At 43.0% G+C, this 16,211-nt stretch overlaps 1 protein-coding gene across 2 annotated transcripts in view; it reads left to right on the top strand.

Annotated features, from left to right (window-relative positions):
* The window catches only part of ATRX (ATRX chromatin remodeler), a 272,152-nt gene that overhangs the window by 80,639 nt on the left and 175,302 nt on the right, over positions 1-16,211 (top strand). For both annotated transcript variants that reach the window (XM_077285034.1, XM_077285033.1), the window contains exons 8-9: positions 13,383-13,492; positions 14,076-14,143. In XM_077285034.1, the coding sequence (XP_077141149.1) occupies positions 13,383-13,492; positions 14,076-14,143 (178 nt within the window). The remainder of the gene's footprint in view (positions 1-13,382; positions 13,493-14,075; positions 14,144-16,211) is intronic.

Here is a 16,211-nt window from a genome sequence, read left to right on the forward strand (position 1 = left end):
TATATATATATATATATAAAAATCCTGAATAAAGAAATGTATTTATTGGAACAATATTTTTATGTAAATAAAAAAAACAATAAAAGTACACACATTTAGTATCGCCGCGTCCTTAACGACCCGACCTATAAAACTGTCCCACTAGTTAACCCCTTCAGTGAACACCGTAAATAAACCAAATAAGAGGCAAAAAACAATGCTTTATCATACCGCCGAACAAAAGTGGAATAATACGCAAAAAAGACGGATATAAATAAACATGGTACCGCTGAAAACTTAATCTTGTTCCGCTAAAAACGAGCCGCCACACAGCGTCATCAGCTAAAAAATAAAAAGTTATAGCCCTCAGATTAAAGCGATGCAACATAATCATTTTTTATGTTTTTATTGTATTAACCCCTTCACCCCTCGGAGCTTTTTTCGTTTTCGTTTTTCGCTCCCCTCCTTCCCATAGCCATAACTTTTTCATTTTTCCATCAATATAGCCATGTGAGGGCTTATTTTTTGTGGGACGAGATGTACTTTTGAACGATACCATTGGTTTTACCATGCCGAGTAACAGAAAACGGGAAAAAAATTCCAAGTGTGATGAAATTGCAAAAAAAGTGCAGTCTCACACTCGTTCTTTGTTTGGCTTTTTTGCTAGGTTCACCAAATGCTAAAACTAACCTGCCATTATGATTCTCCAGGTCATTACGAGTTCATAGACACCTAACATGTCTAGGTTATTTTTTATCTAAGTGGTGGAAAAAAATTCCAAAGTTTGCAAAAAAACAAACAAAAAAAATTGCGCGATATTCCGATACCCGTAGCGTCTCTAATTTTCGTGATCTGGGGTCGGGTGAGGGTTTATTTTTTGCGTGCCAAGCTGGCGTTTTTAATGATACCATTTTGGTGTAGATACGTTCTTTTGATCGTCCATTATTGCATTTTAAAGCAATGTCGCGGCGACCAAAAAAACGTAATTTTGGCGGTTTGATTTTTTTTCTCGCTACGCCATTTAGCGGTCAGGTTAATCCTTTGTTTTTATTGATAGATCGGGCAATTCTGAACGCGGCGATACCAAATATGTGTATGTTTGATTTTTTTTTAATTGTTTTATTTTGATTGGGGCGAAAGGGGGGTGATTTAAACTTATATATATATATATATATATATATTTATATTTATATATATATATATATATATATATATATATATATATATATATATATATAATATATATATTTTTATATATATTTTTATATTTTTAAACACTTTTTTTTTTTTTTAATTTTGGCATGCTTCAATAGCCTCCATAGGAGGCTAGAAGCATGCACTACACGATCGCCTCTGCTACATAGAGGTGAAGCACAGATCACCTCTATGTAGCAGAAATCCAGGTGTACTTTGAACGCCAACCACAAGGTGGCGCTCAAAGCTATCGGCCATCAACAACCATAGAGGTCTCGAGACCTCTGGTTGTTATGGCAATGCACCGCTGACCCCCGATCATGTGACGGGGGTCAGCAGTGCGAGCACTCCCGGACGCGCGGCCGGGAGCGCTAGTTAAATGCCGCTGTCAGAGCTTGATGGCGGCATTTAACTAGTTAATGGGCGCAGGCGGATCGTGATTCCGCTCGCGCTCATTGCGCGCACATGTCAGCTGTACAAAACAGCTGACATGTCGCGGCTTTGAGGTGGGCTCACCGCCGGAGCCCACGTCAAAGCAGGGGATCTGCCAGCTGACGTACTATTCCGTCAGCTGGCAGAAAGGGGTTAAAGTGCCAAAACCTAAAAAAGATATAAATGCGGTATCACTGTAATCGTACTGACCCAAAGAATAAAACTGCCTTATCAATTTTACCAAACGCGGAACGTTATAAACACCCCCTCCCCCCAAAAGAAATTCATGAATTACTGGTTTTTGTTCATTCTGCAAAAATCGGAATAAAAAGCGATAAAAAAATGTCATGTGCCCGAAAAGTGTACCAATGAAAACGTCAACTCGTCCCGCTAAAAAACAAGACTTCATATAATTCTGTGGACCAAAATATAGAAAAATTATAGCTCTCAAAATGTGGTGATACAAAAACTTTTTTGCAATAAAAAGTCTTTGTGTGTGACAGATGCCAAACATAAAAACCCGCTATAAATAGTAAATCAAACCCCCTTTATCACTGCCTTAGGGAAAAATAATAAAATTTAAAAAATGTATTTATTTCCATTTTCCCGTTGGGGTTATGTTTACGGTTGGGTTAGGGGTGTGGTTAGGGTTATGGTTAGGGTTGGTATAAGGGTTAGGGGTGTGTTGGGGTTAAGGTTGGAGTTAGAATTGGGGGGTGTCCACTGTTTAGGCACATCAGGGGCTCTGCAAACGCAACGTGACGCCCGCAGACTATTCCATCAAAGTCTGCATTCCAAAATGGTGCTCCTTCCCTTCCGAGCTCTGCCATGCGCCCAAACAGCGGTTTACCCCCACATATGGGGTATCGGTATACTCAGAACAAATTGTACAACAACCTTTGGGGTCCAATTTCTCCTATTACCCTTGGTAAAATAAAACAAATTTGATCTGAAGTTGTTGTCGCGAGAAAACAATGTCAGAATCACGAGGATCCGTTAAAGCGTTCCAGAGTTATAACCTCATAAAGGGACAGTGCTCAGAATTGTAAAAATTGGCCCGGTCATTAAAATGGGAAATATAGAACCCTCTCTCATGGTTGTTGGTCCCGAGCAATGGGACTCCCAAGTATATAAAGGGGTCTACAAATTTTCTGAGTGTGCTAAAATAAATATATATATATATATATATATATATGCACCATAAACGAGTTCAGTAGGCGGCACAATCTCTGCTGAGGTTCTGTGCAAATCGGTGTATCCCTGAGGGAGTGCTTAACAATTAACTCTTGCAATATTCACTGAACCAAACGTCGGGTGCTCCTCCAGAAAATGCGACTATGATAGTAATCCAGAAAATAGAAAAATAGAGGGCACTCACCGGTCTTCATATTCAGTCTTTATTAGCAATACATGTGAATAAAATTCATGGCCGGGAACGTCGGAGCCGAAGCTCGTGTGAGCAGGGAAGGAAGGAGACGACGGCCGTTTCGCGCTGTGCTTTGCGCTTCTACGGGTCACTCAGTGTGAGAGCAAAACAGCGGAAATATAGTGCCGGCCATGACACCCACCTCCACCTGTGAGCCCTCCCACCAAATCTAAAACACTCATTAAAAGGCACAATTAAAAACAATATCATATAAGCATAATTTCATTATAAAAATTCTTAAGTTATTAAATTAGGATGCTGGCTTATAAATTTACGGATGGAGATCAAATATGTATAATATACCACAGATATAAACACATATATACTAACGAACCCTTAGCACTTGCCCTTGTATCAGCCCTCCTCCATAATTGCTCTTTTTCTTCTAGAGGTACCTACTATTACCATCATTTATCCATGAACTTTCCAGTCCTTTCAAAGAAATATTGAGAGATCCACTCTATCATTGAAACCTAAAGGGCCCATCGCATTACTGCGCATAATCCATTTTGCCTCGGCCCTGAGCAGCAGATTATCTAAATCACCACCTCTGGTAGGTAAACTAATTTTTTCTATTCCCGCAAAACTTAAACAGTCGGGGCAGCCTCCATGCTTCTCCTTCACATGGGCAATTAATCTCGGTACCCCCTTACCTGTAATTATCGAACGGCAATGCTCACGGAACCGCACAAACATAGGTCTGATCGTTTTACCTATGTAATAATATCTGCACGGACAGAAAACCACGTACACAACGTGGTCCGTCCTGCACGTTATAAAGTCATTCACTGTGCGCTTTATCGCTCCCATTTGCAATGTCCGTTCTGTTACATGCTGTTTGCACATAGGGCAGTGTCCACACTTATGGTTTCCTTTAGGCGCAGCAGTACTCAACCAATTTTGATTAGGCTTGACAATTCTATTCCTCACAAGTTTATCCCGTAACCTGACACTTCTTCTGTTGGCTATCAAGGGACCTCGTGCTACAATAGCTGCCAATTCTTTATCCTGTCCCAAAATGTGCCAATTTCTCTTAATCAAAATTGGTTGAGTACTGCTGCGCCTAAAGGAAACCATAAGTGTGGACACTGCCCTATGTGCAAACAGCATGTAACAGAACGGACATTGCAAATGGGAGCGATAAAGCGCACAGTGAATGACTTTATAACGTGCAGGACGGACCACGTTGTGTACGTGGTTTTCTGTCCGTGCAGATATTATTACATAGGTAAAACGATCAGACCTATGTTTGTGCGGTTCCGTGAGCATTGCCGTTCGATAATTACAGGTAAGGGGGTACCGAGATTAATTGCCCATGTGAAGGAGAAGCATGGAGGCTGCCCCGACTGTTTAAGTTTTGCGGGAATAGAAAAAATTAGTTTACCTACCAGAGGTGGTGATTTAGATAATCTGCTGCTCAGGGCCGAGGCAAAATGGATTATGCGCAGTAATGCGATGGGCCCTTTAGGTTTCAATGATAGAGTGGATCTCTCAATATTTCTTTGAAAGGACTGGAAAGTTCATGGATAAATGATGGTAATAGTAGGTACCTCTAGAAGAAAAAGAGCAATTATGGAGGAGGGCTGATACAAGGGCAAGTGCTAAGGGTTCGTTAGTATATATGTGTTTATATCTGTGGTATATTATACATATTTGATCTCCATCCGTAAATTTATAAGCCAGCATCCTAATTTAATAACTTAAGAATTTTTATAATGAAATTATGCTTATATGATATTGTTTTTAATTGTGCCTTTTAATGAGTGTTTTAGATTTGGTGGGAGGGCTCACAGGTGGAGGTGGGTGTCATGGCCGGCACTATATTTCCGCTGTTTTGCTCTCACACTGAGTGACCCGTAGAAGCGCAAAGCACAGCGCGAAACGGCCGTCGTCTCCTTCCTTCCCTGCTCACACGAGCTTCGGCTCCGACGTTCCCGGCCATGAATTTTATTCACATGTATTGCTAATAAAGACTGAATATGAAGACCGGTGAGTGCCCTCTATTTTTCTATTTTCTGGATATATATATATATATATATATATATATATATATATATATATATATATATATATATATATATATATATATATATATATATATATATATATATATATATATATATATATATGTATGTATGTGTATATATATATATGTGTATATATGTGTATATATATATATGTATATGTATATATATGTGTTTGTGTATGTATGTGTAATTAATAAAAAAAATTAAAAAAAATATATATATATTTGGAAACCTCTGTCAGTGTCATAGTTACATAGTTACATAGTTATTGAGGTTGAAGGAAGACTTTAAGTCCATCTAGTTCAACCCATAGCCTAACCTAACATGCCCTAACATGTTGATCCAGAGGAAGGCAAAAAAAAACCCATGTGGCAAAGAGTAACTCCACCATGGGGAAAAAAATTCCTTCCCGACTCCACATACGGCAATCAGACTAGTTCCCTGGATCAACGCCTTATCAAGGAATCTAGTGTATATACCCTGTAATATTATACTTTTCCAGAAAGGTATCCAGTCCCCTCTTAAATTTAATTAATGAATCACTCATTACAACATCATACGGCAGAGAGTTCCATAGTCTCACTGCTCTTACAGTAAAGAATCCGCGTCTGTTATTATGCTTAAACCTTCTTTCCTCCAGACGTAGAGGATGCCCCCTTGTCCCTGTCTCAGGTCTATGATTAAAAAGATCATCAGAAAGGTCTTTGTACTGTCCCCTCATATATTTATACATTAACATAAGATCACCCCTTAGTCTTCGTTTTTCCAAACTAAATAGCCCCAAGTGTAATAACCTATCTTGGTATTGCAGACCCCCCAGTCCTCTAATAACCTTGGTCGCTCTTCTCTGCACCCGCTCCAGTTCAGCTATGTCTTTCTTATACACTGGAGACCAGAACTGTACACAGTATTCTAAGTGTGGTCGAACTAGTGATTTGTATAGAGGTAAAATTATGTTCTCCTCATGAGCATCTATGCCTCTTTTAATACATCCCATTATTTTATTTGCCTTTGTAGCAGCTGCCTGACACTGGCCACTGAATGAGTCTGTCATCCACCCATACACCCAGGTCTTTTTCATTGACGGTTTTGCCCAGAGTTTTAGAATTAAGCACATAGTTATACATCTTATTACTTCTACCCAAGTGCATGACCTTACATTTATCCCCATTAAAGCTCATTTGCCATTTATCAGCCCAAGCTTCTAGTTTACATAAATCATCCTGTAATATAAAATTGTCCTCCCCTGTATTGATTACCCTACAGAGTTTAGTGTCATCTGCAAATATTGAAATTCTACTCTGAATGCCCCCTACAAGGTCATTAATAAATATGTTAAAAAGAAGAGGGCCCAATACTGACCCCTGTGGTACCCCACTGCTAACCGCGACCCAGTCCGAGTGTGCTCCATTAATAACCACCCTTTGTTTCCTATCCCTGAGCCAGCTCTCAACCCACTTACACATATTTTCCCCTATCCCCATTACTCTCATTTTATGTAACAACCTTTTGTGTGGCACCGTATCAAAAGCTTTGGAAAAGTCCATATACACTACGTCCACTGGGTTCCCTTGGTCCAGTCCGGAACTTACCTCTTCATAGAAGCTGGTCAAATTAGTCTGACATGAGCGGTCCCTAGTAAACCCGTGCTGATACTGGGTCATGAGGTTATTCCTCTTCAGATACTCCAGTATAGCATCCCTTAGAATGCCCTCCAGGATTTTACCCACAGTAGAGGTTAAACTTACTGGCCTATAATTACCGAGTTCAGTTTTTGCCCCTTTTTTGAATATTGGCACCACATTTGCTATACGCCAGTCCTGTGGTACAGACCCTGTTATTATGGAGTCTTTAAAGATTAAAAATAATGGTCTATCAATGACTGTACTTAGTTCCTGCAGTACTCGGGGGTGTATCCCATCCGGGCCCGGAGATTTGTCAATTTTAGTGATTTTTAGACGCCGCTGTACTTCCTGCTGGGTTAAGCAGGTGACATTTAATGGGGAATTTTTATCACTAGTCATTTTGTCTGCCATGGGATTTTCTTTTGTAAATACTGATGAAAAAAAGTCATTTAGCATATTGGCTTTTTCCTCATCCTCATCCACCATTTCACCCAGACTATTTTTAAGGGGGCCAACACTGTCATTTTTTAGTTTCTTACTATTTATATAGTTAAAGAATATTTTGGGATTATTTTTACTCTCTTTGGCAATGAGTCTCTCTGTCTCAATCTTTGCTGCCTTGATTTGCTTTTTACAGAATTTATTTAATTTTCTGTATTTATTTAATGCCTCATCACTACCTACTTCCTTTAATTCTCTAAATGCTTTCTTTTTGTCCCTTATTGCGCCCCTAACAGCTCTATTTAGCCATATTGGTTTCCTCCTATTTCTAGTATGTTTATTCCCATACGGTATATATATACTGTGCACAGGTCCTATCCAGGATGCTAATAAACGTCTCCCATTTTCTTTGTGTATTTTTGTGTCTCAGGATATCGTCCCAGTTAATTGCACCAAGATCCTCTCTCATCCGTTGGAAATTTGCCCTCCTGAAGTTTAGTGTCCTTGTCACCCCCCTACTACCCATCTTATTAAAGGTTACATGAAAACTTATTATTTTATGATCACTATTCCCCAAGTGACCCCCAACCCTTATATTTGATATGCGGTCTGGCCTGTTGGTTAATATTAGGTCTAGCCGTGCCCCCCTCCTTGTTGGGTCCTGAACCAGCTGTGAAAGGTAATTGTCTCTCATAGTTGTCAAAAACCGATTACCTTTGCTGGAACTGCAGGTTTCTGTTCCCCAATCTATTTCAGGGTAGTTGAAGTCCCCCATAATAATGACTTCTCCTTGAGTCGCAGCTTCATCTATTTGCTTTACGAGGATATTCTCCATTGCTTCCATTATTATTGGAGATTTATAACAAACCCCTATCAGTAATTTATTATTTTTTCCCCCTCCCCTTATCTCCACCCACAGGGACTCCACATTTTCATTAAATTCACCTATATTATCACGCAGGATGGGTTTTAAGGAAGATTTTACATACAGACACACCCCTCCCCCTTATCACGCAGGATGGGTTTTAAGGAAGATTTTACATAGACACACCCCTCCCCCTCGCTTATCTGTACGATCATTTCTGAACAGGCTATAGCCCTGCAAGTTAACAGCCCAGTCATGGCTCTCATCCAGCCACGTCTCAGATATCCCCACCATATCATAATTATGCTCCAACAACATTAGTTCTAATTCATCCATTTTGTTGGCAAGGCTTCTGGCATTAGTATACATGCACTTGATGTTACTCTGTACCTCTATTCTTTCTTAAATTATTAACTGTTCTAACCCCACCCCCCATGCCACCGCCACCCCCAACTTTCTTATTGGTGCCCAGCTCTCTATCTGCACTATCTTCCCCTCCTATAAAATGAATACCCTCCCCCCCAATCCCTAGTTTAAACACTCCTCCAACCTTCTAACCATTTTCTCCCCCAGCACAGCTGCACCTTCCCCATTGAGGTGCAGCCCGTCCCTAGCGTAGAGCCTGTAGCCCACTGAGAAGTCGGCCCAGTTCTGCAGGAACCCAAACCCCTCCTTCCTACACCAATTCTTGAGCCACTTATTAACCTCCCTAATCTCCCGTTGCCTCTCTGGCGTGGCACGTGGTACAGGCAGTATTTCGGAAAATACCACGTTGGAGGTCCTTGCTTTCAGCTTGCAGCCTAATTCCCTGAAATCATCTTTAAGGACCTTCCACCTACCTCTAACTTTGTCATTTGTGCCAATGTGCACCATGACCGCTGGGTCCTCACCAGCCCCTCCCAGTAATCTGTCCACCCGATCAGCGATGTGTCGGACTCGAGCGCCAGGTAGGCAGCACACCGTCCGACGATCCCTGTCTTTGTGACAGATTGCCCTATCTGTTCCCCTAATAATTGAGTCCCCCACTACCAGCACCTGTCTGGCCTGCCCTGCTCTCCTATTTCCCTCCTTACTGGAGCAGTCACTCCTCCAGCTTTCAGAGGACATGCCTGGCTGCAGCAGTGCTACCCCTGTACTGGCACCCCCCTCATCTGCCAACTTAGCAAACTTATTGGGGTGTGCCAGATCAGGACTAGCCTCCCTGGCACTCTTCCCTCTACCCCGCCTTCTGTCTGTCACCCAGCTAACTGCCACACTGTCCTGCAGCTCCATCCTACCATCCCCCTCCTCATCTATCCCATTGAGCGTCTGCTCTGTGAGCAGAAGACTCCTCTCCATATTGTCTATGGATCTCAGTGTTGCCAGCTGCACATTTAGATCCAAAATCTGGGCTTCCAAATGCACAATGTGCTCACATCTCGCACAGCAGTATGCACCCTCGACCAGCTGGTCAAGGACTGCATACATGTGACAAGATGTACACTGGATGGCATTAACAATTGTGGAGCACATTTCCTAATGGGGATTGCACCACACAGAAACGTTAATTAAAAATAAATACAAAGTATTAATTAAAAAAAAAAAAAAACAGAAGCAATTCCTCCCTTGGAAACTCCCTGATTCCAAAGTCACTGAATCACAAGTCACACACTTACCGCCGTTCACACTTACGCTCAGGTCACACTCAGCTCGTTCACACTCGCTGTGCTGAAGATTTATAGATTTTTTTTTTTTTTTTTTTCTCTCTATCTCCCCTCAACAGCAATCCACCTTGCTGTTCAGATGCACTTCCAAAAAAAGTGTCCTTGTCCTGGCAGCTTTTTCTAAACCTTGGTCTAAAATGAGAGCTTTTTAGTCACCATTGCTGGGCAGGAATGTGGCTGGCCGACTTGGTAGTTATAGGGGATAATTGCATATGAGGACAGAGGATGGGCAGCGCTTACTGCGCCTGCCCAAGGCAGGAGAAAAGAGTGCAGGCGCCGGCTCATTTCAAAACAGCGCTGAAGAGACGGCGCCAAGAAGACTTGAGTGATGGCTGTGTGGCGTCTGCAGCAGAGGGGGAAAGGCCTGCCTCCAGGACTGAAGAAAGGTATTTTCTGACAAATTACAAAATGGATTATTTCTGCAGTTACAGCACCCAGAACTAAAAGAGCCACCTTGTCAGAATGCAGCATTACTGCTGCCCAAGGTGGCTCTTTTAGTTTCAAATGCCTGGGGGGGGGTTACAGGTTCCCTTTAAGCTCAACAGATTTCCTTTCTAGGAATGTCCCTGGACTCGCCTCGGGTGTTGGTAATTCTTCCTCCAGACAAGGTCTTAGCCCTTCAACAGGGAGGCTGAGCGCTTCGTCAGTCTTCCACTTCATCCGGTTTGCAATGAGGGTACTAGGAAATATGGTGGCCACAATGGAAGCAGTCCCTTTTGCCCAACTGCACCTTTGTCCCCTACAACATGCCCTTCTGGCAGTTTAGGACAGAAATCCGTTTTCTCTCGACCGCAGGTGCCACTTGTCCCTGCAGGTCAGACAGACTCTCAGGTTGCGGACGTTGATCTCTTCCCTCAACCGGGGGAAGTCTTTCCTACCCGTTCAATGGCTGGTGGTGACTACTGATGCAAGTCTTTCGAGCTGGAGAGCAGTTTTCCACCACCACACTGCTCAGGGCCGCTGGTCAATTCAGGAATCGAAGCTACCGATCAACGTTCTGGAGATCCGTGCTATTCGGCTGGCCCTGCAACAGTTCCATCATCTTCTAGCGGGTCACCTCATCCGTATTCAATCAGACAACGCTATGGCAGTGGCATACATCAATCATCAAGGCGGTACCCACAGCAGGGCGGCCATGTCCGAGGTGACTCGCATCCTTCAATGGGCAGAGAACAACCACTCTGTGATCTCAGCGGTGCACATTCCAGGAGTGGAAAACTGGACGGTGGACTTCCTCAGCCATCAGGGTCTCACCTCGGGGGAGTGGAAGCTTCATCCGGAAGTCTTCAACCAGATCTGTCTTCGCTGGGGGATCCCAGATGTGGTTCCTCAGTTTATAGCGAGGTCTCAAGATCCGTGAGCTATCTGTGTCCACGCTCTTGTTCTTTTTTGGTGCCAATTCTGCCTTCCGTACATTTTTTTCCCCCTCTACCGTTGCTCTAGAGTAATCGGGAAGATCAAAGCGGAAGGAGTCCCAGTGATTCTAGTCATTCCCGATTGGCCACGCCGATCGTGGTTCGCTGAGTTGGTACACCTAGTCGCAGAAATACCCTGGAGGCTGCCAGATTTGCTCTCCGAGGGCCCGATCTACCACCAGAACTTAGGGGCCCTGTGTTTAACGGCATGGCCGTTGAATCCTGGGTCACGACCCAGGCTAGGTTTTCTCAAAAGGTCATTTCAACTATGATTAGTCCACGTAAACCCACTTCGGTCTGTATCTATCACTGTACCTAGAAGACATTTTTTCTTGGTGCAAGGATCACAGTCTTTCCCCTCTCGTCTTCTCAGTTCCCACCATTTGAGTTCCTACAGGCCGGTCTGGACTCCGGTCTGGCGCTCTGTTCTCTCAAGGGCCAAAACTCAGCTCTTTTGGTCTTATTTCAGAGACTCATCGCGTCAAAACTTCAGGTTAAGACCTTTCTTCACACTTGCTCCTCCCTATCATGCCTTTAGAGCTTTGGGACCTCAACTTGGTGCTAAGTGCCTTTCAGGAACCTCCCTTTGAACTGCTTCAGGACATTTGCCTTCCTTGTGGCAATCGCATCGATCAGAAGAGTTTCGGAATTAGCAGCCTTATCCTGCCGGCCGCCTTTCCTTAATTTCCATCAGGACAAAGTTGTCCTCAGGCCGTCGTCATCCTTTTTGCCAAAGGTCGTTTTGCCCTTCCATCTTAACGAGGACATTGTTCTTCCTTCCTTTTGTCCGGCCCCTATTCACACGGTTGAAAGAGCTCTCCACATTCTGGACCTGGTCAGAGCTCTGTGAAGGTACGTCTCAAGGACGGCGTCCTTCAGAAGAACATATGCTCTGTTCGTTCTCCCTGAAGGTTACAGGAAGGGTCTTGCCGCTTCTAAGGCCACGATAGCTAGGTGGATTCGTTCCACCATAAGGAGTCATGTCGAGTCAGAAGTCCGCCCATCCCAGTGGGGATCAGAGCACACTCCACTCGGGCGGTGGGGGCTTCTTGGGCCATTCGGCATCATGCGACGGCGGAGCAGGTCTGTAAAGCTGCGACTTGGTCCAGTTTACATACCTTCAAAAAGCACTATAATATTCACTCTCAGGCTTCAGCGGATGCGAGTCTGGGCAGAAGAATTCTGCAGGCAGAGGTGGCGCACATTTAAGCAGTTGTTGCATGAAGCCTAATACTTTGTGTTGTTTTGCCACCCAGGGACTGCTTTGGGACATCCCATGGTCTGTGTCCCCCAGTGAGGCGAAAGAGAAACAGGGATTTTTGTGTACTCACCGTAAAATCCTTTTCTCCGAGCCACTCACTGTGGACACAGCACCCACCATGTTAGCCTAAGGCTAGGTTCACATTGCTTTAGTGCAGTCCGTTCAGCGCATACGCTAACGGACTGCGCTAACGCAAGTGCCGACTTTGGCACAGCGCTAGCGCAGATGGAGCATCTGCTAGCTCCCATCTGCGCTAGCAGTGACGGACCCAGAAACGCTGCAGCCTGTGTCTCGGGTCTGTCACTCAATGACAGCACATCGCCTAGCGCACCCCCATTGTGGGCGTGCGCTAGCGATGCGTCCGACATTGCTTTCAATGGCGGCGTTAATGGACTACGTTACACTGCGTTATGCCGCGGTGTAACGTAGTCCGTTTAACGTACAGCCATAACGCAATGTGAACCTAGCCTAATGGCTTATATAGCTTTTGTCTGTTTTTTTTTTAAGTTGACATGTTGTACTCTATGTTGTTACTGTTTGTTCCTACTGCTTTTGCACCGAACTGGTTCTCTGGAGCCAGCACGAGAGTGTGTACGGCAGAGGAGGAGCTAACTTTTTTTGTGTTAACTTAGTGTCAGCCTCCTAGTGGCAACAGCATACACCCCCATGGTCTGTGTCCCCCAATGAGTGGCTTGAAGAAAAGGATTTTATGGTGAGTACACAAAAATCCCTGTTTTCCTTATAAAATGGATACGGATACTTGAGTAAACTGGAAAACCCAAGACAAAGTACATGCTTACACAGGCTTTAACTCCTGTCTTTATGGGTGATTTTTTTCATTCGGACCAAAAAATATCAGCTTTGTAGTGATCTATGGCAAGGTGCTCGTATTACATTATTAGTGGATATACTGATGTCGGGCACCTTGTATTGCAGTTATAAGGTTAGTACACAGTTTTACATAAGCTGATGTAATTGATGTAAACCCCTGCTCCCTGTTTTTCTTTCTTGTAGAGGAAGGACTTCACGGGATTGTGAGTTGTACAGCATGTGGACAACAAGTAAATCACTTTCACAAAGACTCCATTTGCAGGCATCCTGCTCTCAAAGTCCTCCTTTGTAAGGTACACGTGGTTTTGTGTGTTCTGAGATGTTTAATTAGTCTTCTCACTGCTAGTGTATCTAAGCAGCCTCCACCAGATATGTAATTGTAGCTTTCAATTCTGACTTGAAGAAAAGGTGGAGTCCTCTTTATTAGGTCTTTTTATGCTTTAATGGAGATATTTTTAGTTCCCTACTATCAATGCTTAATCCTCAGAAAATCTAACAAATTATCTGACTGAAGAGGCCTCTGAGGATTCTTAATCACCTTAGATTTTGTACTTATAGCAACTTATTGCCATATTTGACTGTGCCTTGCACCAAAGTATATGGGCCTTACGCTGGCCCCTCTATATCATCGTGTCCGATTTATTGATTGCTGCGGGTTTAGCTGATCAGACCAGTAGGACACCTGAATAATAAAGGAGTAAGCCATTCAGTAGTTGATATCAATATTGATGCACAGGTGCTCATTTTATTTCCAGTACTGAGTCAGGTGTAAACCTCAGATTGGTGAATTTTGTAGCGTTTTCACTCTTATTTTTGCACCTTTTTTTTAATAAGGTTTTTCTCGCTTTTTTGTCCTTTCTGCCTTTTTAACCTCAGACTTGCTATAAGTATTACATGAGTGATGACATCAACCGTGATGCTGATGGTATGGATGAACAGTGTCGGTGAGTTGCATTCCCTCTCCATCCTGTAAATAAAAAGATTGTATTGTCTGAATGCATAATGTATTTTTTACAAAGGGGAAATGGGCATTCATGGACAATACTTGTATTAAATGAGTCAGAATTGTGAGCTGTTTTGAAATTCTCTGCACAGCCATGTCCTCCATGTTTATTGCTTAAGGTTTCATGTCTGTGGAAATGACTGTCAAACTGTAATCGTGCCCACTGCTCTACGTGTGATACATCCTACTCTACCTGTGACTGTGCTGAGCAAGATGTCTGTTAAAGATCCTTGGATGTGTATTCAGCTCTTGCACATGTAGAGCCATGACTGTTTGCTGTTAGGCCGCCCAGATGGATGGACAGAGACAACAAAAGAGGACAGAACTTTTTGTCCCTGCATCTAAACATTGTGATTAGATGCTCAGATAGGATACTGGAACTAATGATAAAATAATTTGGATAGTGATAGAATTTTAGTTCACTTTTAAACCTTAGGTTCAATCTAGACAGGCTGATATTTTGCAAAAGAGCAACACATCTTTTCTGGCACCCTTTTTTTTTTTTTTTTTCATGCTCCCAAATGCACAAAATTTAGCTCTGTGTTTTAAATAAAACTGACCTGGCTGCAATCTTAGAGCCCAGCTCTGATTCATGCTGCCTGTGGTTTGGGCAGCATGAATTTCCTGACATGTTTCCTTTATAGGTATGATTTTAATAGGGCTGTCACCTGTATGATTATGTAGTTTTGAGGGCTGATGATTTTTTTCTTTTTTAAGCTGAAAGTCTTCAATCCCATAGTGACGACTTTCTTTTAAATCTAAACCGTGAGCATACTGACCATATACAACGGGGAAAATAAGTATTTTATACACTGACGATTTTGCAAGTTTTCCCACCTACAAAGGAGAGGACTATAATTTTTATCATAGGTACACTTCACCTGTGAGAAACAGAATCTAAAAATAGAAAAATAGAATCCAGAAAATCACATTGTATGTTAAGTATTTGATCACCTTTTAACGGGGGCAGTTAAGGGTACTTATTCCTCGGCACCGCTTTTTAACGGCACTGAGAAATAAGTGGAAAAGCACCCCCCAGCGTCGGAAATTCTCTGGGGTCTCGGCTACCGGGGGTAGCTAAGACCCCAGAGAACATGATCCGGGTCAATTTTAACTGACCCCATTCATGTGATCACCGTTATTCACCGAAGACCAAGGAGCTGTCTAAGAACACCAAGAACAACATTCTAGACCTGCACAAGGCTGTGATGAGCTACAGGACAATAGGCAAGCACCTTGGTGAGAAGGCAATTATTAGAAAATGGAAGAAATACAAGATGAATGTCAATCTTCCTTGGCCTAGGGCTCCGAGCAAGATTTCGCCTTGTGGGGTAAGGATGATTATGAGAAAGGTCAGTAATCGGCCCAGAACTACAAACAAAGTCTCAAAACATTAGCATTCGCAACACACTATGCTGTCATGGATTAAAATCCTGAAAGACATGCAAGGTCCCTCTCCTCACGCCAGCACATGTCGAGGCATGTTTGAAGTTTGCAAATGACCATCTGGATGAGACAAAAATAGAACTTTTTGGTATCAACTCCGCTTGCTGTGTTCGGATGAAGAATGATAAGATAATAATATTTTTATATAGTGCTAACCTATTCTGCAGCGCTTTACAGTTTGCACACATTATCATCACTGTCCCCGATGGGGCTCACAATCTAAATTCCCTATCAGTATGTCTTTGGAAGATGAGTACAACCCCAAGAACACTATCCCAGCTGTGCAGCATGGTGGGGGAAACATCATACTTTGAGGGTGCTTTTCTGCAAATGGCACAGTACAACTGCACCATGTTGAAGGGAGGATGAATGGGGTCATGTATCGCAATATTTTGCCCAACAACCTCCTTCCCTCAGTAAGAGCATTGAAGGTAGGTCGTGACTGTGTCTTCCAATATGACAATGACCTGAAACACAGCCGGGGCAACTAAGGAGTGGCTCTGTAATAAGCATTTTGAGGTCCTGGAGTGGCCTAGCCAGTCTCCAGACCTGAACCCAGTAGA

This window comes from Ranitomeya variabilis, chromosome 2 (genome assembly GCF_051348905.1).
Source record: "Ranitomeya variabilis isolate aRanVar5 chromosome 2, aRanVar5.hap1, whole genome shotgun sequence".
NCBI classification, from domain to species: Eukaryota; Metazoa; Chordata; class Amphibia; order Anura; family Dendrobatidae; genus Ranitomeya; species Ranitomeya variabilis.